The 24,365-nt window shown below is 39.8% G+C and overlaps 1 protein-coding gene across 1 annotated transcript; it reads right to left on the bottom strand.

The window, feature by feature from the left end:
• Nucleotides 1-251: 251 nt before the first annotated feature.
• Nucleotides 252-23,707, bottom strand: LOC124064414 (mucin-5AC-like). The gene is made up of 35 exons (XM_046398855.1): nucleotides 23,647-23,707; nucleotides 23,038-23,299; nucleotides 22,212-22,326; nucleotides 21,896-21,986; nucleotides 21,587-21,810; nucleotides 19,520-19,748; nucleotides 18,450-18,575; nucleotides 18,054-18,171; nucleotides 17,706-17,844; nucleotides 17,038-17,148; nucleotides 16,605-16,674; nucleotides 15,504-15,641; nucleotides 14,650-14,814; nucleotides 14,471-14,565; nucleotides 14,258-14,384; nucleotides 13,401-13,656; nucleotides 13,260-13,312; nucleotides 12,437-12,540; nucleotides 12,113-12,264; nucleotides 11,821-11,959; nucleotides 11,309-11,419; nucleotides 10,958-11,137; nucleotides 10,592-10,831; nucleotides 9,879-10,035; nucleotides 9,140-9,268; nucleotides 8,762-8,912; nucleotides 8,603-8,646; nucleotides 8,292-8,519; nucleotides 7,965-8,093; nucleotides 7,636-7,836; nucleotides 3,170-3,306; nucleotides 1,654-1,825; nucleotides 1,224-1,471; nucleotides 810-993; nucleotides 252-563 (listed from the first exon to the last, which is right to left on the bottom strand). Exons 1-35 carry the CDS (start codon nucleotides 23,705-23,707, stop codon nucleotides 349-351), a joined length of 5,301 nt encoding a protein of 1,766 aa, XP_046254811.1. The 3' UTR covers nucleotides 252-348.
• Between the last annotated feature and the right edge of the window lie 658 nt (nucleotides 23,708-24,365).

The raw sequence follows: 24,365 nt of genomic DNA, 5'->3' as shown, positions 1-24,365 counted from the left end.
GACAAGAAAACAAACCAGGAATAGGTTGCTTGCCAGGTCATATGTTTCAAAAATTGAATGTAATTTGTCTAATAGGGCCTTTGAGATGAAATCGGTGCTGGTTTCAGATATCTAAATGTTTGTTATGATTTTATTCAGTCAGTACAGTAATGGAAAGAGCCATAATGCTTGCATGATATTTGAAATTGAGCAGGAATTTACCCCATGTGCTGAGGGTAATGTATTTAATCTCAGCTCCAAGTATTGTTATGATCTTTAACAGTATTTAATTCAGGCTTGAGCTGTGCTGGAAGTGTTAGAAGAATGTTTGTGAAAAGTAGTCAAAGTAATATGCAGTGTCTCAATAGACTATTTAAAGTACTTTCTCATACAGTACCTGCTTTTGATGAGCTCACAAATTGTTGTATTGCAGGGAATAGGCGTAGGTGTTGGTGTGGATGGTGGTGGTGGAGGTTCACAGTAACTGTCGTTGGTATGCCACTGATGTGCCATATTGGGACATGATGGATCAATTTTGCCACTGGGCAACATGCAGTCGTCCGTGCGGTTGTTGTCACATGTGCCTAGAAAGCCTCATTGTTAGTTGTTATTGTATGACACAACTCATGTCAGTCCTGAACTGTTTTCCCTTTCAATCAGAGTTTCATCACACTGAATGCAGGATGTGTCAGGAAGATGCAATCGGTTCTGTTGTTGCAAGTATCATGTGTCCTAAATATTCACCTACTCTAGAACTGCATGTCATTTATCATCTGATTTCCAAATTTTGCATGCAAGAAGATGCTATTCATTTCCACTGAAGAACTCACCACACTGTCCCTCAGTGTTGTTGCCAAATTCACTATAGGGCAGGTAGATACTGAATATGAGCCCGGAGAAGGTGACTTTGGCCTGGATTTGGGGGATGAGGAGCACCGTATCGATACCAGTGGTGGTTATACGGAAGACACTATTCTGGTATGCAGGACTTACAGGCTTGCCATTCACAGAAATCTACAAACAAACAAAAATTATTATATAAATGTCAGAAATAAACCTTTACAAACTTCTATGTGCAATATGAAAAGCTCTTCTTTGGATTGTTTTACATGTATGTCAGTAAAATGTATATTAGCAGGTATATAATTCTAGTTTACGTTATGTAAGTCTAGAATAGGGGTCTGCTAGGATAATGACTAAAATTTTAACTGAAATGGAAAAAGTTAATGGTGCCATTTAATTACCTCGTTTGTGAAAATGCCATTGATATCCTTCTGTGTAATAAAGATCTGGTAGTTTTGGTAGAAGACAGTAATGGACTCTGGACAGGTTAAGCCATCAGTTGCATCACAATAGTAGTTCTCAATCATAACACTGAAGTTGTACTTGGGCAATATTTCTTTCATCAGCCAATAAGAACAGTTGCCTTGAAAAGCATAGTAGGTTCCATCGAAGGTAACATAATGTGGGTCACCCCAACCATAGCAAATACCTTAGGAATAGAGAAAAAAATTACTTTTCAAGTCATGTTGTCTACACCTTGTAAATAATGGACAATATAAGTACAACAAAATGAAAGCAAAATGAAAATATAAAACAAAAAAATGCTACTGTTTTGTTATGTGTGACCTGGGAATTTCGGAACCAGGCAATATTTTAGTAGGTCGGACTTACATTGGCATTCATAATGAGAGCAGCATCCATCTTCATCCACCACTTCAACAGCAGGGAAATTATTTGCACACACTATAGGTTTCTTAGGTGGACATTGTGTGTGGTTATAGGTCACCGTACCGTTATTACATGTTCCGATTACACAGTTACTTTCCTTCCAGCTTTGACCATTCTATGGGGGAAATCAATCATAGATTGGAATTGAAGAAAAAAATCTGTTAACATAGTCATACAATACCATATTAAGTCTTTGCCATATTATCATGCAAAATCCATAGCAAATTTGATAATAACATTATAAGGCGCAGTACAAAAACAATGCATGGAAAAGAAATAAAGAAGTACCGTTCTTGGGGGATTTAAACTGGAACAATCATTTGGACAGGGGTAGTGCTCAATAACTACATGACAGGTGGCATTACAATATCCCACATAACAGTATCCATCTTGATCTGTCATATTGTACACTATGGAGCCTGAAAATGAAGCACAAGAAGATTATGGAGAATTGTTTATCACATATTGCATATATGATATGATATATTGCAGAAACTATTATATATCTCACACAGATGTATATACTACATAAAAATAACTAAAATATCTGTGAAGGATGGTTTGTAGCATGCTACATGTGATTTCCACATGCTAAACATTGGTTACATTACTTGTGATATTTTACTGAAAGAGAAAAGGTTTTTGCATGTGTACAATGACTATACAATGTATGTACAGTCTATATTTTATATTGATCATTACTTCCTAATAAGGGTTACAATTACTTTGGAGCACAAGACTGGCACAGGTAGCTGAAGTTAGCTGTGCGAAAAATTCTGTGGTACCTACATATTGTATTTATGATGAAAACTTACCAGGATTGACGTTTGTACCATTATGATAGCAAGAGCATTGGGGTTGTGTAGGCCGGTGAACGTGTGTCCCTGTCACCACAGTGTAATCTGTCGTGGTTGTAGGTCTTAAACTTGTTGTTGTTGTAGGTGCTGTTGAAGGTGTCATTGTTGTTGTGGAAGGAGTTGAAGGTGTTGTTGTTGTTGTAGAAGGTGTCGTTGTTGTTGTTGTGGATGGAGTTGAAGGTGTTGTTGTTGTTGTCGAAGGTGTTGAATGGGTTGTCGTTGTTGGGGTAGAAAAAGTTGATGAACACCAACAGCAGTTGAATTTAATTTCATAATCAAAACACTCTTGCATCAGTCCTTGTTGGCTGTTGTTGCATATGAGACCAACCTCTGTATTGCAAGTAACAGCTTGCCCCACCTGTGACATGGAAACCTCTGGGTAAAGAACAGCTCTGCACTGAACTTCTACTGGATTGGAGCAAATATGAAAACCAGCAGAGATGATTTTCTGGATGGATTCATCTTCTCCGCCATCAGGGCCTGATGTGGGTTTTCCCAGATTGATCCATTGTGACCATACACATGTCATATCATGTCCCCCAGGGCACAGTGCAGTTGTTGGTGTCTGAGTTGTAACTGTTGTTTCAGTTGTGGTCGAAGGCGTTGTGGATGTAGTAGTTGAAGGTGTTGTTGTCGTTGTTGTTGTTGTTGTAGTTGTAGATGGAGTTGAAGGCGTTGTTGTTGTTGTCGAAGGTGTTGAATGGGTTGTCGTTGTTGGGGCAGAAGAAGTTGATGGACACTCACAGCAGTTGAATTTAATTTCATAATCAAAACACTCTTGCATCAGTCCTTGTTGGCTGTTGTTGCATATGAGACCAACCTCTGTATTGCAAGTAACAGTTTGCCCCATCTGTGACATGGAAACCTCTGGGTAAAGAACAGATCTGCACTGAACTTCTACTGGATTGGAGCAAATATGAAAACCAGCAGAGATGATTTTCTGGATGGATTCATCTTCTCCGCCATCAGGGCCTGATGTGGGTTTTCCCAGATTGATCCATTGTGACCATACACATGTCATATCATGTCCCCCAGGGCACAGTGCAGTTGTTGGTGTCTGAGTTGTAACTGTTGTTTCAGTTGTGGTCGAAGGCGTTGTGGATGTAGTAGTTGAAGGTGTTGTTGTCGTTGTTGTTCTTGTTGTAGTTGTAGATGGAGTTGAAGGTGTTGTTGTTGTTGTCGAAGGTGTTGAATGGGTTGTCGTTGTTGGGGCAGAAGAAGTTGATGGACACTCACAGCAGTTGAATTTAATTTCATAATCAAAACACTCTTGCATCAGTCCTTGTTGGCTGTTGTTGCATATGAGACCAACCTCTGTATTGCAAGTAACAGTTTGCCCCATCTGTGACATGGAAACCTCTGGGTAAAGAACAGATCTGCACTGAACTTCTACTGGATTGGAGCAAATATGAAAACCAGCAGAGATGATTTTCTGGATGGATTCATCTTCTCCGCCATCAGGGCCTGATGTGGGTTTTCCCAGATTGATCCATTGTGACCATACACATGTCATATCATGTCCCCCAGGGCACTGTGCAGTTGTTGGTGTCTGAGTTGTAACTGTTGTTTCAGTTGTGGTCGAAGGCGTTGTGGATGTAGTAGTTGAAGGTGTTGTTGTCGTTGTCGTTGTTGTTGTAGTTGTAGATGGAGTTGAAGGTGTTGTTGTTGTTGTCGAAGGTGTTGAATGGGTTGTCGTTGTTGGGGCAGAAGAAGTTGATGGACACTCACAGCAGTTGAATTTAATTTCATAATCAAAACACTCTTGCATCAGTCCTTGTTGGCTGTTGTTGCATATGAGACCAACCTCTGTATTGCAAGTAACAGTTTGCCCCATCTGTGACATGGAAACCTCTGGGTAAAGAACAGATCTGCACTGAACTTCTACTGGATTGGAGCAAATATGAAAACCAGCAGAGATGATTTTCTGGATGGATTCATCTTCTCCGCCATCAGGGCCTGATGTGGGTTTTCCCAGATTGATCCATTGTGACCATACACATGTCATATCATGTCCCCCAGGGCACGGTGCAGTTGTTGGTGTCTGAGTTGTAACTGTTGTTTCAGTTGTGGTCGAAGGCGTTGTGGATGTAGTAGTTGAAGGTGTTGTTGTCGTTGTTGTTGTTGTTGTAGTTGTAGATGGAGTTGAAGGTGTTGTTGTTGTTGTCGAAGGTGTTGAATGGGTTGTCGTTGTTGGGGCAGAAGAAGTTGATGGACACTCACAGCAGTTGAATTTAATTTCATAATCAAAACACTCTTGCATCAGTCCTTGTTGGCTGTTGTTGCATATGAGACCAACCTCTGTATTGCAAGTAACAGCTTGCCCCACCTGTGACATGGAAACCTCTGGGTAAAGAACAGCTCTGCACTGAACTTCTACTGGATTGGAGCAAATATGAAAACCAGCAGAGATGATTTTCTGGATGGATTCATCTTCTCCGCCATCAGGGCCTGATGTGGGTTTTCCCAGATTGATCCATTGTGACCATACACATGTCATATCATGTCCCCCAGGGCACAGTGCAGTTGTTGGTGTCTGAGTTGTAACTGTTGTTTCAGTTGTGGTCGAAGGCGTTGTGGATGTAGTAGTTGAAGGTGTTGTTGTCGTTGTTGTTGTTGTTGTAGTTGTAGATGGAGTTGAAGGTGTTGTTGTTGTTGTCGAAGGTGTTGAATGGGTTGTCGTTGTTGGGGCAGAAGAAGTTGATGGACACTCACAGCAGTTGAATTTAATTTCATAATCAAAACACTCTTGCATCAGTCCTTGTTGGCTGTTGTTGCATATGAGACCAACCTCTGTATTGCAAGTAACAGCTTGCCCCACCTGTGACATGGAAACCTCTGGGTAAAGAACAGCTCTGCACTGAACTTCTACTGGATTGGAGCAAATATGAAAACCAGCAGAGATGATTTTCTGGATGGATTCATCTTCTCCGCCATCAGGGCCTGATGTGGGTTTTCCCAGATTGATCCATTGTGACCATACACATGTCATATCATGTCCCCCAGGGCACAGTGCAGTTGTTGGTGTCTGAGTTGTAACTGTTGTTTCAGTTGTGGTCGAAGGCGTTGTGGATGTAGTAGTTGAAGGTGTTGTTGTCGTTGTTGTTGTTGTTGTAGTTGTAGATGGAGTTGAAGGTGTTGTTGTTGTTGTCGAAGGTGTTGAATGGGTTGTCGTTGTTGGGGCAGAAGAAGTTGATGGACACTCACAGCAGTTGAATTTAATTTCATAATCAAAACACTCTTGCATCAGTCCTTGTTGGCTGTTGTTGCATATGAGACCAACCTCTGTATTGCAAGTAACAGCTTGCCCCATCTGTGACATGGAAACCTCTGGGTAAAGAACAGATCTGCACTGAACTTCTACTGGATTGGAGCAAATATGAAAACCAGCAGAGATGATTTTCTGGATGGATTCATCTTCTCCGCCATCAGGGCCTGATGTGGGTTTTCCCAGATTGATCCATTGTGACCATACACATGTCATATCATGTCCCCCAGGGCACTGTGCAGTTGTTGGTGTCTGAGTTGTAACTGTTGTTTCAGTTGTGGTCGAAGGCGTTGTGGATGTAGTAGTTGAAGGTCTTGTTGTCGTTGTTGTTGTTGTTGTTGTTGTTGTAGAAGGTGTTGTTGTCGAAGGTGTTGAATGGGTTGTCGTTGTTGGGGCAGAAGAAGTTGATGGACACTCACAGCAGTTGAATTTAATTTCATAATCAAAACACTCTTGCATCAGTCCTTGTTGGCTGTTGTTGCATATGAGACCAACCTCTGTATTGCAAGTAACAGTTTGCCCCATCTGTGACATGGAAACCTCTGGGTAAAGAACAGATCTGCACTGAACTTCTACTGGATTGGAGCAAATATGAAAACCAGCAGAGATGATTTTCTGGATGGATTCATCTTCTCCGCCATCAGGGCCTGATGTGGGTTTTCCCAGATTGATCCATTGTGACCATACACATGTCATATCATGTCCCCCAGGGCACGGTGCAGTTGTTGGTGTCTGAGTTGTAACTGTTGTTTCAGTTGTGGTCGAAGGCGTTGTGGATGTAGTAGTTGAAGGTGTTGTTGTCGTTGTTGTTGTTGTTGTAGTTGTAGATGGAGTTGAAGGTGTTGTTGTTGTTGTCGAAGGTGTTGAATGGGTTGTCGTTGTTGGGGCAGAAGAAGTTGATGGACACTCACAGCAGTTGAATTTAATTTCATAATCAAAACACTCTTGCATCAGTCCTTGTTGGCTGTTGTTGCATATGAGACCAACCTCTGTATTGCAAGTAACAGTTTGCCCCATCTGTGACATGGAAACCTCTGGGTAAAGAACAGATCTGCACTGAACTTCTACTGGATTGGAGCAAATATGAAAACCAGCAGAGATGATTTTCTGGATGGATTCATCTTCTCCGCCATCAGGGCCTGATGTGGGTTTTCCCAGATTGATCCATTGTGACCATACACATGTCATATCATGTCCCCCAGGGCACTGTGCAGTTGTTGGTGTCTGAGTTGTAACTGTTGTTTCAGTTGTGGTCGAAGGCGTTGTGGATGTAGTAGTTGAAGGTCTTGTTGTCGTTGTTGTTGTTGTTGTTGTTGTTGTAGAAGGTGTTGTTGTTGTTGTTGTGGATGGAGTTGAAGGTGTTGTTGTTGTTGTAGAAGGTGTCGTTGTTGTTGTGGATGGAGTTGAAGGTGTTGTTGTTGTCGAAGGTGTTGAATGGGTTGTCGTTGTTGGGGCAGAAGAAGTTGATGGACACCCACAGCAGCTGAATTTAATTTCATAATCAAAACACTCTTGCATCAGTCCTTGTTGGCTGTTGTTGCATATGAGGCCAACCTCTGTATTGCAAGTAACAGTTTGCCCCATCTGTGACATGGAAACCTCTGGGTAAAGAACAGATCTGCACTGAACTTCTACTGGATTGGAGCAAATATGGAAACCAGCAGAGATGATTTTCTGGATGGATTCATCTTCTCCGCCATCAGGGCCTGATGTGGGTTTTCCCAGATTGATCCATTGTGACCATACACATGTCATATCATGTCCCCCAGGGCACTGTGCAGTTGTTGGTGTTTGAGTTGTTACTGTTGTTTCTGTTGTGGTAGAAGGAGTTGTAGATGCAGTAGTTGAAGGTCTTGTTGTTGTCGTCGTAGAAGGTGTTGTTGTTGTTGTGGATGGTGCTGATGTTGTTGTCGAAGGCGTCATTGTTGTGGGAAGAGGTGTAGTAGGTGTAATGGTTTTTGGTGTTGTGCTGCACTGGACTTGGACTGTTTTGCAACACTCTACCTTTATTTCATAATCTAAACATATGGGCGGATACTGTAAGCTGTTCTCACACAGGAGCCCTTCGTTATTACAGGTTACTTGTTGGCCTAGTTGATTTAGGGGAACCCCTGGATAGTGTACAGCCTGACAGTCCACTGCCACTGGATTCTCACAGATGTGATATCCTTTCTGAATAACGTTCTTGATAGTTTCATTGTCCCCACCTCCTGGGCCATATTCAGGGTAGTCTGCACTTATCCATTGGGACCAGTAGCATTCTGTTTCCACACAAGGTGTTTCAGTTACATGTATTGTTGTAGTCATTACTGGGGGTTTTGAAGTTGAGCTTGGAAGTATTGTAGAAGGAGTAGACTTTGTTGTTGGCTCTGTTGACACACATTATAGGTGTTGGTTAGGTGGTAAAACGACATACAGCTGAATATTCTTCAGGTTACAGAATGATTATCTTGGCCTACCTGGTGTGGTCGATGTAAAGGAAAAGGTGGTTGAAGATTGGCTGGGTGTAGTACTGGTTGCAGTGGGCATATGTGTTGTCGGTGAAGTTACTGGGCATGGGTATGACCTCCTGTCAATGGTACCATTCTTCAGACACACTGCTATAATACAGTTGCCATGTCCATCTGTTGTGTTATAGATAGTATCGCCAGGCAGATATTTGTTTCCCCCATATGTGCAATTACAGGCTGTAAAGAAAGGAGATGTGTTATCAAAATTAACCTAAAAGAAGTATGCATTTTTACAACCGACTCTCCAAATCTTTGCATACCTTGTTCATCATAGTGGCATTGGATGGTCGTTGAATTGCATGTACTTCAAGAGAGAGAACATGGAATATATGGTCAGTCTGGATTTGTTTTCAGTGAGTTTGAACTTACCACAAAGTTCTATAAACTTGGTTGGTACATGTAATAGATACAAGACCTACCATGTTTGACAGTTCTCAGTTGTTGGCACGTTTTCACCATTGTTATAGTGTCTCCCTTCGTTATCATAGCAGCCACAATGTCCATTTGCAACACATGTCATTGTGTCCTCATCAAAGAATGGCTGAGCCGGTGGACATTTTGGATAGCAACCTATTAGAAACAAAATCAGTTTATCTCACATTAGAAAAACTGGGGTCTTCAGTAATTAGTTCAGTTCAAAGTAGTACCTTTGTGGGATTGTAGTTGTAGCAGTGATAAGCAACTTTTTAAACACAACTATAAAAATATAAGGCCAACGTAGAAAAGACTACTGATGTGTTCAGTCGTAAATCTTGAATTTAATTTTATGAACAGATCAGGTATAGAAAAAAAAATACCTTCTAGAGGAGGTATCTGTGCAGAGCAGTTGCCTGAGGGGTTCCTACAGGTTTTCATGCAGGGAGATCCACAAGGCATGTAGTGCCATTCACACTCACCAGGGGGATTGTAGTAATCACAGAAGACAGCTGAAAGATATAATAATACTTTACAATAGGACTATTCTGAAAGCAAAGTGATTATTTTAGGCATCTACATAGTGGATCTACATAGTCTTATTTTTTAACATTTAAATTAAGCAGACATTGTGGTTGGTATTTGAAACTATGTGTGAGTTTAGGAGGAGTTAAATGTTTACAAAGTTTTACTCTGTAAACATTTATTTTTCTTTATTTCCATTTGTAGTTTTTATTGATTAATTTTCATTTTATATTATTTCTGTTGAAATGTCTTGTTATTAATTGTATGTCTAAATGGATATTGAAAATAACCAATAACTCACACAATTCAAAAAAAAATAAATCAAAAAGGCTTTAAAAAACTTAATTGCACTTTAAGTGAAGTTTAGTTAGTGGTCAATTGTAAATAAACACTTGAACTCTGAAACACTGGTCCAATACCTTGTTATACATGGGAGTGAATTGCATGGTAAATGTGTCTTGTTCTTCAATTTTTAGAAAATAATTAAAATCCTAAATTGTTTCTTTTGAGCATTCTGCATTGTGGTTCTCAGCACTATAATAAATACGGGATCTCAAAACGGATTAACAGCATTTAAACAATAAAGTGTTTACTCACGGCAAGTGTTGGGGGTTCTCCATTGTATGCAGGTGCCAGCTTGATTACAGGATTCAGCATAAGCGGCCACAGCAGTGCAGAAACACTCACAGTCTCCACCAGTGTCGCAAGCACATGAGTCAAACACACATGCTTCATAGAATGGAGTAGGATCCACCTACAGACAAGTATATGATCATACACTAATAAACTAAGTGGGTATGAAAGAGCGTCTCCACAACACAAAATGCTGTATGGAAGATAGGCACTGCTTTTAGTTCACTAAGAGTCAAATATATTTATTAATTACTTTACAAATTAAGATTTTAGCAGAGAACATATACAGTATTTATTAAGTGAATATGATATATTTTTAGAGACTATACCATCCAACAGGATATAAAATAGTTTTAAAAACTATTATGATGTTAATTCATTAATGATTAAATAATAGTCTGTATGTTCTAATTTAACTCTCTGCAAAGGGGCCATGCTGCTGAATGATGAGCAAGTGGGAAATAAAGGAACTTTTCAGATATTGAAAGACATTGATATCTCAGAAGACTATGTAAATCCAACTAATTTCTCAAAGTCTGACCAGTGGTTGACATATCTTCTCCTGAATATGTGCTGACAGAGAAAGTGAACGATATTGCTATTATTAGGCCCAGCTGTTTTCAGTCTAAAAGCAGAACAAAAAAAAAGCAACAAACTTGACTTCAACATCAACGTACCACTGAGTGGCAGGCAGAGAAGACGTCGCTCTGTATAATGCTGCACTGTTTCTGGGCCCATGACTGTCTGTATGGGTTGGCAGTGCAGGGACTGGTGATATTCTGAGCATCGGGGCAGCTTGGCAAGTCTTTCCAGCTGTTCCCAAACACCAGTGGGCTGACCACCACAGCGTTGCTCCTTGTGGTTAAGTCATTATTTGCATTGCCATCATAGTTTCCACAAAGCCCACACACATGACCCTGAAAAAGTAAAGTCTCTTAAATCACATTGTTGAAATTAAATAGCAAAACAAAGCTTGACTTTTGTTTTTTTAATAAATAAATTGAAGTTGCAGTAAAACCTTCATTCAAACATTGTGGGGTTACCTCATATTTTGGACTGAGCTTGATGAACAAACTGGTCTTCCTGTCCCATATGAGAATGAGTCCATTGTTGGCTTCAATTACCAGGTAGAGGCCCATTGTGCTATAACGGAATGGAACTGTTTCTTCATTTCCACTTGAGAGCAGCTGGTAGCTTCCCTCCGTTAGAATCAATTCTGCACTCTGAACAAAAGAACAGGCATTGGTTGTTGGCCTAAAATTGATGGCTGCTCCCATAAAATAATTTTTGTTTGCGAGATCTTTGTGCAACCTACCCAAAATGTGTGAATCTAGCATGAAATTTGCCTTTGTGTCAGCAGTGGTTGATGAAAAGTTTTTATTTTGACTATTTACCTCCAGGAAAATCTTGATGGTCTTGGAGCAGGTGGTTCCTGTGGTTCCACATGGAACATTCTCAATGATCACTCTAAAGGTGCCATTGCTCTGAGCACTGCCACAGTAGTCCTGAGGAGTGACACACACACACCAAATAATAAATATTACAGACAGTAGAATGTGTGACAATATTCAATTTATTACAAAAATATATTTTATGTAAAATACTACATGTTTTAACATGAACAATAACTGCATTGTAAAAATGCAATAACCAATGTACAGAAATAGAATAGAAGTAGCTGAGCTAACTAGCATCAGGTTCAGTTTACCCTAACATACAGGAATGTTTTTTCTTTTTGTTGTCAGTTGTCAGTATCACTTGAAATAAAGGTGGCACCTCCATGCCAATCAAGCTTGTTCTCAGGTTTCAGAGAAAGTATCACAATGCATGCCGAGTCTGTCATAACTGATAGTAGATCAGTTCCATCACTCTGTTTACTGGTGGCCATTTTTGTGTGCATTCATACCTGAGCGAGAATATATTCACAGCTGCCATCAAAGGTGAAGCGATTCTGGTCAAAAGTCATGTAGTGTCCAGCCCCATAGACAGAGCAGGTTCCGTCACACTGGTTGGTAGTGCACTGCCACGTGCGGCCTTTGCAGGTGCTGCAAACAGATATCATCAGACTTACAATAAAATCGATTTCTTTTTCCCTTTGTTTTGTTTGTACTTGTCAGGAACAGAATGAGGTGTTACTAAAAAAATGAAATACCTAGCATATTTCTAGCTTCACAACATTTAATCACTGAAGAACTTACCAAGTGTTGCAGTCCACCGTGGTGCTCTCTCCAGGCTGGTAAGAGATGCCATTGTGAACACAGGAACAGGCCTCTAGTGTAACGCAGCCTCCTTGACCATCAGATACCATTCCAGATGGACACACACAGCCGGAGACACACCCTGTGGATATCTGAATAAAAGATCAAATTTACAATCCATATTCATAAATTTAATTTCTGCTCCAGCAGAGAAAATGCTGTAAATTTCTCACTGAGAGTCAGATTACCCAATATTTGTTCTAGATATATACTAATCTGTATTTGCAATTAAATTTTTCTTTGTGTGGAGAAAAGGTGACTCACACATTCCAGGTCTAATGTGTTGCAGCTCTTCTGACACTCGGTTCCTTTTGCAGCCGGGCCATTAGCAGAGCAGTTGAAGAAAACCATGGGAGGGGCACAGGCTGCTGTAAAAGGAAAGGTTTAAAATGATTTTACCATATTTATAAAATAAATCTTGTTCACTAATTTAATGTAGCATTCAAGACTGAATTTTACGTTTTAATGAAGCTCAGAACACAGATGTAACACTTGCTCAACTTTCTGAGAATTACAGCTGCACATAGGAGATGCAGAACAAATATTTCCGAGTTTAAATATTTTAAATCAATTACTTTTAATTTAATACGTAAATGAGGTTTTCCCCTTTTTGAATTCACTTTCCACCCTCACAATATAACAGACATATTTTTAGGAGCCTGTTTATTGTAAAGTGTGGTAAATGTCGCCCCCTGGCAGCAGGGGCTAAAGGCTGAAGCACACAGAAACACTGTGTCTTGTGTTCTTAAAAAACGCATTAAGATTATCTGATGTATTTCAGTGTTAGAAAGAAATTTTCTAGGGGTCATCATTTCTATTTACATTATAACTTAATTTTCTGTTACACAATTTCACCTGAAAATAGCACATTAACACATTTTTTAAAACTGATTTTGATCTGGATTTTGTGTTCCCACAACCACAATACCAGTTCCTTTTTTAAGAGGATAGAGTAAAGGTGAGAAAATGTGGTTGCTTCTGATTCATAGAAACTAATGAACATATTTCATTGCGATTTCATATAAGGCACTATATCACTCATTTTAAGGCTCCTACTTATCTGGTGATTCTGTATTGTGTAACTTACATGGCTGTATCATAAGCTCTCCAATGCAGCTGAGTTTGCCATCCTTACAGGAGCTGGTGTAGAAAGATTAAAAAAAACACATTAATGTACAACCTTGCAGGACACTATTAAGAGATTTACACATAAGCATAATTTTCATACCACATGACCCCTTCCTTGTTGACGACCTGTCCAGGAGGCACCACTGAGCCTTCGTCATAACAGGGACAAGCCTGAGGTGGGACACACTTTCCAGAGTCATCCAGATAGGTTCCATCTGCACAGGTACAGCCGTCAATGGACGGGAAGGAGAGGTGACAGCTGGGATCTGTGGTGCCGATGCAGCGGCAGGTGCGGCTGCTGGATGTGATGTTGTAGGAGTAGATCATGCTGCTGGGGCAGGAGCTGGCATATTTTCCTGAGGAGGTAACACCACAGTCATTTCATTCAAAAATACATTTTAATTAAATCAAATTGCTAGTTTAGCACTCACAAACTTGTGGACAAATAGCACTGTTTGGTTTCTGTAACTGGGTAAAATTTTGTGCAAGAGTAGAACAACTCCAGAAAGTTTCCTAACATGGGTAAGTGGTGCACATCAGCTTCTTGTGGCAAGAAGGAGTATTACAACAAATGACACTCTTTGAAAACATCACTATCTTAGAAAATAGTTTTGTATAATTAGTTGTAATGTGGGTAAAAACATGTAAAACATCCACTACGATATCTTAGTATCAGTGTGAGTAGAAAGGGCAAAACTATTTCTAATTAAAATAACAAGCTTATATAACAGAAACCTGTATACAATGTGTTCGTGTCAGGCTTTAGGAACTGAACTGTAGACTGTTTAAAAATGCATGTAATACATGTTTTTGTTGAACAAAATAACAGTAATGATATAGTAAATGCACTAGGATACTAACTGCTTTGCCTCAAAGTGCACAAGCTGCACAAGCAAATGTGTTTTTCCAATTCCACATGCATAATACTCTGCTGTTTCATGGCTCTTTACTACTCACCACAAATGGTCTTCCTCCAGTTGCTGATCTGGATTCCTGCAGCTGCACAGGCATGGACATAGGAAGAGACTGCAGCACACATGCAGTCCTCACTTTTCTCACAGTTACAGCTGTCGTACATGCAGTTCTGTGAGAAAACAAGAAAAAAAAAATCAGTGTGAGGTCTGTAGGTTCAGCCTACAGAAATATGTCAAGACTAGCTGTGAGACTTACGTCTTTGTAATGGTCGGGGCTGATCTCGGAGTGACAGGAGGCGAACACTCCCTGAGGGTCACTCAGCATGGAGCACCAGTGCTGGGCATATTTCTCTGAAAGTGGTGTGCAGCAAAAAAACCTCAGTTATTCTGAAGAAGCCACAGTGATAACAGACAATCTAAATGAGTCAGACATACCATTTTCCAGACTAAGACTGCATGGGTTCTCGAAGTTGCTCTTAACATTGGGGCAACCGGCATGTGTCTTCCAGCTGTTGGCAAAACCAGCTGCTGTGGCTTCTGGAACACCACTGAGCTTAAGAAAGTCATCAGCTTGGTTGCTGTTGAAATTGCCACACAGACCTGCATAAAGACATCATCATCTTAATGTCAATACCTAAGACTTTATTTTAGTGGTAAACTGCATTGATAGAAGACTCATCACTACACAAATAAGTTTTACAATGTCAAAATTTGTCATCTTTGTGTCTTTCTGTAAGTCTATCCTTCTTCCTCTTTCTTACTAAAACTTACTGTTCAAAAATTTGTCTGGCTCCAAACTATAAATATTCAATATGGGGGAAAATTAACCACTCATTGCACTATAGTAACCAATGTCTATGTGGAAAAGACATTTGTTATGTGTACTAGGCTTTTGCAGCTTTTTCTAAAATTCAGGTAAGAAGATTATTTGAATCATTACAGGATAAAGTTCAACTCATGAAGTCCATCAATAAGATCTTTAAAAACCATAAAACTAATCCAAATTTTCTAGAGTTTGTTTAAATGTGATCAAAATGTGTCTACCTCCATAAATGTGGACAAGAAACTTTTCTATGTGGTTTGATCAAACTTTGAAAATAGGAAAAAATGAAATATTAACAAAGTAATGACTGCACTAACTTGTTGGTTTATGAGGTTAATGTGTTGTGGAACAGTTTGTTTACAGAACTCCTTTCTTCTCCATTTCTGTTCCCATATTTACTACTTGTAACAGCCAACATGGATCAATAAACCAATCAGCACTAGTGGTATCTTTCCAGTGTACACACCACAGGTCTTGGCTTGGTAGTCACTGCTCAGTGTGATGTAGAGCTGCATGACTGGTTGGAGCTGCACCTCCAGCAGAACACCAATGGATGTCTGGATGAGCAGGTAAAAGGAGGATGCTCTGAAGGCGGAGATCCCAGCTAGGGGTTGCAAGAAAGGTAGAGGAAGGGAGTTGTTAAAAGGATGGAAGGGAAGAGAAGGAAAACAGTTCAATGAAAATGATATTTTTCTGCATGCTATCATCCTATCAAGACCAGAGCCAAATAAATTATGATGGATCTGAAGTAAAAATTTCTTTCTATAGCAGTTTGAAAATGGCGTGCGTGAAGCGAGATTATCCTGTTGATTTCAGTGCCTGAAACATGGTTCAAATCTCTGCCAGTGCCAGTTGTGTGTTTTTTGATTAATTTACTTTTAATTAATTTTTGTGTTTTAATTAACTTTATTACACATTTGTAGTCTTTCTTGTCCTAACAACAGTCTTTGTCACTGTAAACTTTAATGTTGAGCTGTGGAGGTGAGATAGCGACCTCACATGGACACAGAGTCACCAGCAACAAGAGGAACCACGAGAATATAATACACAGGATACACCACACGGGTTCCCCAGATGACCAGCAGATGTTACTAATGCAGTCACTGCAGTATTGATCCTCACTTGATCCCACCCACAGCTACAGGGAATTATATTCACTTGAACTCATGATCAGCAACACTACCACACATTTCCTCACTTGGTTTCTGCCGCTGAGCAATGTGTTAAACAGATTTTAATTTATCATCAACCAGTACAGGTGCGTGCACCCTGACAAACCAACAGAAGACAGTGGCTCCACTTTACAGAATGAAGTAATGTAATATAGAAATGAGTTTTAATTGTGAGTTATATTAACAAACATGAGAACAAATTTAAGTCAGCATTTAAATGTTATTCGTAATGAAGGAAGAGATCAGATATAACAGTTTAATGGAATATTTAGGACAGCAACTGAAAGTGTTCATCCACTCCTCAGTCATTCAGCTGTAGGAGCATGTACTGAGGCTTATAATGTGTCCATATGGTGCATGTGTTGGTACAAGTCAGACAGTGGAGAGTCTCTCACCAGCAGAGAAGGGCAACTGAGCGTAGATCCCATTCACAAAAACCTTGCCAGTGGGCTGGATGGTGATCACCTTTATATGAGTGGAGACAAGATGTTGAACTGTTCACATACTGGGTGTGTGATTAAAAAAATAACATATCACATTTGCAACACTTTGCAATCTCTAGTGTTGTGTGATTTGATGACAGGTATTTGAAAACAAGCACAAGAAAGCTACTATGGTAATGAGTACAATAATACAAAATGACAAAATATTTTCATAACACATTATTCATTCAGTTACATTGTATTTGGATTGATCAACATTCAATAAAAACTGTTATGATTATTAATAATAATCACCATTAAGAAAAAATAAAGCTGTGTTGGTTTTCTCAGATTGTTACCGGAAGAAGGTAAAATGAATAGTCTTATGTTTGTGTCTCACACTCACATTAGCCCCTCCAGACAAACCCAAAGTGAGGGATTTGAGGCAGGTTTCACTCTCAGTCAGTCCACACTGCACCAGGTCTCCCTGTACCACAAACTGGGCTCCACTGCAGTCCTAAACATACAAACAAAACTGCTCAGTTACTGCTGAACTGAAACGTCTTAAGCTGTCATTCACTAATACTAGTATTACTCACAGGAGCAATGATCAATACAGTAGTAATAGCAGTAATATTAGTGGCCGAGGTAACAGTAGTAGTTTTAGTAACAGTGTTAGAGGTAGTAGTAATTAAAGAATTAAGAATTTATCATTTTTCTGAATGCCTCAGAAGAGACTGGGTGTGACATGCTTTCACACTATGGCTAGTATACATTAGAGGCCTGTAGGAAAAGATGTTCCATGTTTCTAACTGCTGCTGGTTAAATATCTTTGATTGCAAGCTAAGAAGACAAGAGGTGATTGTGAGAGTCTGTTGCTCTGTTTATTTACGGGTGTATATGGGATGATACAGAGGTTACATCAACAACAATAATCACAAGCTTCTAACAACAATAGCTTAAACAGGTTTGTGTTCCATGTCTTTAGACGTGTGCAGCAGTACTGTGCATGCCCATTACCATAACATGTGTGTGTGTGTGTGGTATGACAGCAGTGATAATGATGTGTGTTACCTTAGCCAGAACGTAGGAGCAGTCTCCGTGGAAGGAGTAGACTTTTCCGTCGAAGGTGTTGATATGAGCTCCTCCCTCCACAGAGCAGGTTCCTGGACAGTTCTCCTCTGTGCATTTCCACTGAGCACTCTCACACACACTGTCAGTGCACAGAGCCAAATCTCAATTTCCTGTGGCTATCCAATTAATTTATTTGCAACTATCTCCAAAACAATTTTATTTACAAACTAGGATAAAGCTGGCAGAACTTATGCCAGGACCTTCTATTTGATTTCTTAATCTGTCATTTTTCTAGCAAACAGACTTATTTTCCATGATGTAGAGTGTTCCTTTGACTGTATATCATACCATTTTTTGCAGTTACTAGAGTAGGACTCTCCAGGACTGTAGATCTTGTTATTGTAGCTGCATGAGCAGTTGCTCAGTGGGACGCAACCTCTTTCATTTAAATCATCCAACACCATGCCTGAGAACGAAAAAGCATTATTTTACCGAGACGCAGGACTTGTATTCCTATAGTCGTGGGGACAAAAATCTGTTTACACAGTCACATTGTGAGGACCTCATAACATAAATCATTAAATATTAGGGTGAAGACTTGCTTTAAGGTTAGGCTGAGGTTAGGGTTTGGTTAAGGTCAGGGTTAGGATTAGGCAAGTAATGTTTATTGTTATGGTTAGGTGGTGGTGAAGCCTCCAGGAAATTGATGTAAACTGTGTGTATGTGTGTGTCACAGTGTTGTACCTGCAGGGCAAAAGCATCCATCGATACAGTGATTGTCACAGGTGTGGCTGGCGTCTGGGTTGGAGCAGGTATCAGCACAAGGGCTCCCACACTCTTTATACTCCATTTTGTCAGGACATGACTTCCCTGTGAATAAATACATTGTTCCTCACCACTTGACTTACGCAAGCTCTCTGATAAGATTCATTCATGCAAACTTTACACCAGAAGTAAGGGGCCTAGCCCAACCCCTGAAAAGCAGCCCCATACCACACCTGAATTCAGCAATGAAGAGGTGTGTCCCACTGCTTTTGTCCAAATAGTGTATGAGTATATACAAGAATGTGAGAAACAAATTCAATAAATAATGCATTTTTCTGTGGCTCAGAGTTAATGTTACAACAGAAACACTTGCTAGTTTGCGCCTGGCTTAGCGACTTAGGAGATACTTGTCATTAATAACAGCTCTAAGTCAAGGTTCATGGTTTTTGTGAATTAATCCTTAAACTTCCACACCTTATATTGAAATTTGCAAGTCCATCACAACGCAACATATGGAAAACACATATCTGCACTTTGCATGCTCTCCTACCCATATCCTGTATATTGATGCTATTGTTCATACTGAGTCTCAACAGTGTATTATATGGAAGTTTGTATAGTCAATTATCATCTCACATCTCATGTTCATCTCACACTGTCTCTACTGTTGAAGGCAGGGTGAGCTAATCTGGAGGAAGATGGTTTGATTGTTTGTTGGTTAGTGGTTTGGTCCAATAACAACCCAAAACATCTGTATTGGATGCCTTGGGGATGAGACTCAACAATCAACTATCTTTCTCCACAATCGCTCCCCACAACTTTAATACTGATACTCATGTAAGTGAAATACTCACTCAAGACAACAAATCTTTTCAATATTCTGTCTCCTCTTAATACTGATCAGTGTTCTTAATCAGCTTGCATGAATGATATGCTCACTGTGCACACTTCAGTGTTGACTGATAATCACATCAGAGTGGCCCCTTTGACATGTCAAAGACTCCTACCCACGGAGTGTGGAGTTTGCACTGTCCAGTGTATGTACTCACAGCAGAGCTCTTTAGCTCGCCAGTTGTTGGGCTTGCCGCCAGCATGGACACACTGTCTGGAGAACTCAGACACAGTGTTGCACAGACAGAAGGGGTCTGCATGCTCTGCTACGCCATTGCCGCAGTGGCAGAGGTCTGCAACGCAGGCAGAGGTGAAGGAGGCAACATCCAGTAGACTGTGACAGCTGCTGAAAGCTGGCCCAGTGAGAATCTGCTCGCACAGAGGTTTCTACAGGACAGACAGGGCAGGCAGACAGACAGACAGACAGACAGGAATTGAAACAGTAAAAACAGAGAGATTAAACGATCAGAAAGGAAAAGCCAAGAAGGTGCAACAGATTAGACATTTTTGCATCAGGTCTGCTTAAGTTCACACACATGCAGGGATAATCACAGGTGGAGTGACTGAAAACCAGTGGTAGAATGTTAACTAGGTACATTTACTCAAGCACTGTACTTGTACAAATGTGAGATATTTTACTTGTGTATTTCCATGTTTTGCAACTTTATACTTACACTACATCTCAAAGGCATATACTGCATTTGTATTGTATTGCACTCCACAACATTTGCCTGATGGCTTTAGTTACTACATTGTACAGAAAATGATGCGTTGCTGTAGCTCAAACTACCCAGCAGTATATAGAGGAGTTAAATGAGACCAGCTCAGCTCACAACACATTCATGGACCAGTAACATTAATCTAAAAACATCAGACGTAATAGTAACAATAAAACATTTACAGGGAACATTTTACTGTAATATGAGTATTTTTTTTTTCATTCCTTTGGTGTTTTTCATATTAACTTACATACTTTCACTTTACTAAGGTTGTGAGTGCAGGACTTGTGCTTGCAGTGCAGTGTTTTCAGTAGTGTTACATTAATTTTTGTATCTGAATATTTTTTCCCTTCACTATTTGCAAATGTATGACCCAGAGGCAGCTAATGCTTATTTACATGGGTGGAGATAAAGGCACGAGAGCTAAAGTCCTGTAAAAGTCACCACATCTGAAGTTTAACTTAAACCCACTCTGTTCAAGATCCTCGAGCTGAGTAGAAGGGAGAATGATAATGTCTAGTGTCAAATCTTTAACCCTGTGTCTCTTATGAAGACAACACTAATATCAAATGTCAAATTTATATAATTGTGTAATTATAATATGTCATTTGTACATTAATTCACTGTTGATGTCAGAAACAGGATTGCCGATCATCTGACAAACACAACAGCCAGTTACTAATTAATGCACAGCCACAAATCCAGTGCATGCAAGGAGAACATGTGGTCAGTGTGCCAGTAATGTTTGAGTCACAGAAACAAATAATCGTACGTATTACCAGACCAATCCCAATGCGGTTTCACTGTAAGCTAATACAATGTATAGTTGACAAATTGTTCTCCTTGATGTGTTCAATTCATTCTAGTATTGAGTTAAACCCCCATTCAGATGGGATTAACAAAACAAAGGAGGGTTGGGAATAAAATGTTCATATGCTTCATGGTATTTTAACCCACTGTTGCCAATTGCATTTTAACCATCACAGCATGTCAGGATGTGTGCTGTAACAGCCATGGATAGTCTATGAAAAAATAATACCAGTGCCTTCCTCTAGCTTATATTTCAACCTACATTTTTTTTACTATCCTGACATGAAAGTGGGAAATAGGGAAGCTTAAGGGGTGCAGCACCTCCCACTACTAGGCATGATGAATATATATATGTGCACCCTAAGATAAAGTAGAGGCAACACAGGTGACCAAATAATGCCATGAGACATGTAGTCATCTGAAAAAATGACCCCGTTAGGGTTCCGTTAGAGGTGGAAATAATATGTTACACTCACTATGATTACTGAAACAAAGTCATTTTGGTGAATGTACTTTTTTTAAGAATTTTTAAAAAGCAGTACTTTGCTCCATTTAAGGTTGCATCCATTAAGTATATACACAAACACATAGTATAAACACAAACGCAGTAACATTTACTCAGGGTCAATTTTAACTAAACTACTTTTTACTTAAAACAGAAATTTATTTATAGTAGCAGTATCTTTACTTGAGTACAGTATTGTAGTATGTCCCAGTACAGTCCTGCGTACTTGTCATATGATAATAGTGATAAGGTATTGTGTAGAATGAGTTTTCCCATTTTGATTTTCGCATAACTGGGAGAAGCCTCACCACGCCACTGCAGTTTTGTGTTGATTCCAGTGTGTAGTCAGAGCAGCTTTCAGTTGGACCATCCAGTTTCCAGAAGTTAGCAAAATCCATGGGGGATAGTTTCACACCTGTTTGGATAATATCAAAGAAACACAGCTCAGTTCTGTGTTCACACCTACACTGAGTAACTTGTTCAAGTGGATCAAAGAATACCGTGGCTGTAGAACTCATTGTGGAGCTGGACTCCATTAAAGTCTCCACAGAGACCACAAGTTTGGTTCTTGTACTTCGAGTCTAGCTCCACCTGTGAGAACGAAACTATCAATTATCGCCTTATTGCAGTAATGATATGATGCTTTCAATCACGTTAATCAGTCATTTTGTGGTCCTACCCACTACTGAACTTACATCATGCAACATGGATGTCACATTTCATTTGTTTAGTGGGTTATACTACCATTCAAAGCGTTGACAGTGCTTTAAAACAATTATGGTTATAGCAGGCTTTTCTATATAGCCTTAATCCTACCAGAAAAGAGTCCTCCTCATTCCAGACAGCAACCAAACCCAGCTTTGCTTTGATTTTGATGTAGGTGGGAGTTTTCTCAATGAGCACTCCTGCCTGACTGAATGGTAGGGTGGCCCTGCCAAAGCAAAAAAACAAACAAACAAACAAACAAAAAAACCTTTACCACATTATATTGGTCATAATGTTTTTTCCAAATTCATGATCCTGGAGCCAAAGATGCATGATATGGATTGTTTGCAGCTGATACAGACAATAATATTTTTACTGCTTTGCAATATTAATAAGATAACCAATATTTTCACATTTTTATGCACACCTGAGAGAAAGAAAGGCTAAGATGTAGTTTCTCTCAAACTGTTTGATGATTTTGTGCATTTTTAGTAAACTTCGACCAACCAATCAACTGACTTATTTAAGCGACCTTTAAGATATTATGTAGCCCTCTTTGTGGCAGGAGATTTTTGTGTCAACAATACCAGGTATTTTAAGGCAAAACATGACAGATGATGATGACACAGCATTGTCAAAACATAAAATTCAAAACAGAAAGATAAAGAAACGTAACCTTTTGACATGATCGCTGATCGACAGAAACATACAGTGCCAATTTTTATGCTGGCGAACATGCTAAAGTTGCGATTTTAACTCTTTTCCTGTTCATGCTAATCAAGTCATTGGTGGTATGCAACATATTCCTGTTGGTGTTTTAATAGTAAGGGTACGACATGAAAGTATACATTAAATATGATCCATGTGTAACACCCAGCCTGAAGCAATAAATAATGCAGGTATATTGCAAATAGATCAGTTTTTAGAGTAAACTTACGGTTTGCCATCAACGACCACTGAGCCCTTGGAGAGCTCCACCACTGCACCCTCCAGCTGCATAATGATGTTTTTGATGACAGGATGGCTGCCAGCCTCCTGTCTTCTTATCTGGATGTTAAAGTCCTTATAGCTGCTCTTGCATGAAGACGTCATGATATAGTTGCAGGTGGAGTGCAACTGGAAAACATCCCCATCAAAGGTCTTGAAGTGGAAATTTCCCCATGTACTGCAAACCTGGTCATTGTGGATGGAACTCACACCTGCAAAGACAAATCAAGATGTAGTACCACAACAGCAGTCATATTTAACACTTTACCTTCATGAGTGAATGCTCACACATTGCCAACATAAGGAAACAGACAGTTTATAGTTGCTAATAAGAAGCTTACCCGTTATTTTTTCAGGAATCTGGGAGAGAGGGTGGAACGTGTTCACAGCAGACTTTGCCTCTGTTGAAAGAAGTTAACAGTTATTTGTCAAGTAATCAATACTCAAGTTTAAAAAGCAGTAAAATACAAAGTCGAGCGTTGCTGTAGCGCATGGGTAAATACTGGAACTATTAAGAGTCCCTTTCTTCACACTGTCAAATGGAGTATAATGTATGTACCGCTGTGCCAAGAAGCTACGATGACTGACAGGGTCAGACATAGCAGCCACTCATTAGCCATCGCCATTTGCCTCTCAACTGGAACTATGAGGGAGATGGGAGGGAGGCCCTAAACTTTATACCTGGAGGCAAGGTCGTAATGTGGCACGTAAGGGAGTGTCAGCCCCTTAGCCTCACATAGTGATTCATGACTACTAGTCTTGCCCGTCCCATTTGTTTCCTGGTCCCCTTCACACAGCCGATATGCAGGGCGAGGTTACAAAGCATGTAAATAGATGTTCACATCTGTAATGGATGCAACCTAGCACTAAACACGTGAAACCTGCATCCACAATAACGTGCACACCAAGAAGGTTTTGATGTTTTGGTCCCTTGACACCCTCTATCATTTGACTATCAACATTCCACGACATAATAAATATTTAACAGTTCACTTTGTGTTCTTGTTGTTATAGGACCCAGTACCACTACCAGATCCTAAAACTGAGTCAGATGCACCAAATTATGCCCTCAGTTCAGATTTGAGTGGGTATGTTTGCTCAAAATATGCTCTGTGCTTTGTCCAGTAGTGGTTCTTCAGATTGCCACTTTTACTAATCTCCATGGCCTGGGAAGAGTGAATATTTAGGAGTTTGTCCATGAAAAGATCTATTTTCGCTTTTTAGAGCACATCATATGAAATGACTTTTCTCTGACTGCTGTCTCTTGGAGGCTAATTG

Source organism: Scatophagus argus, chromosome 1 (genome assembly GCF_020382885.2).
Source record: "Scatophagus argus isolate fScaArg1 chromosome 1, fScaArg1.pri, whole genome shotgun sequence".
Lineage (NCBI taxonomy): Eukaryota > Metazoa > Chordata > Actinopteri > Scatophagidae > Scatophagus > Scatophagus argus.
The sequence above is the reverse complement of the archived record's forward strand: the minus strand, read 5'-3'. Positions and strand labels throughout refer to the sequence as shown.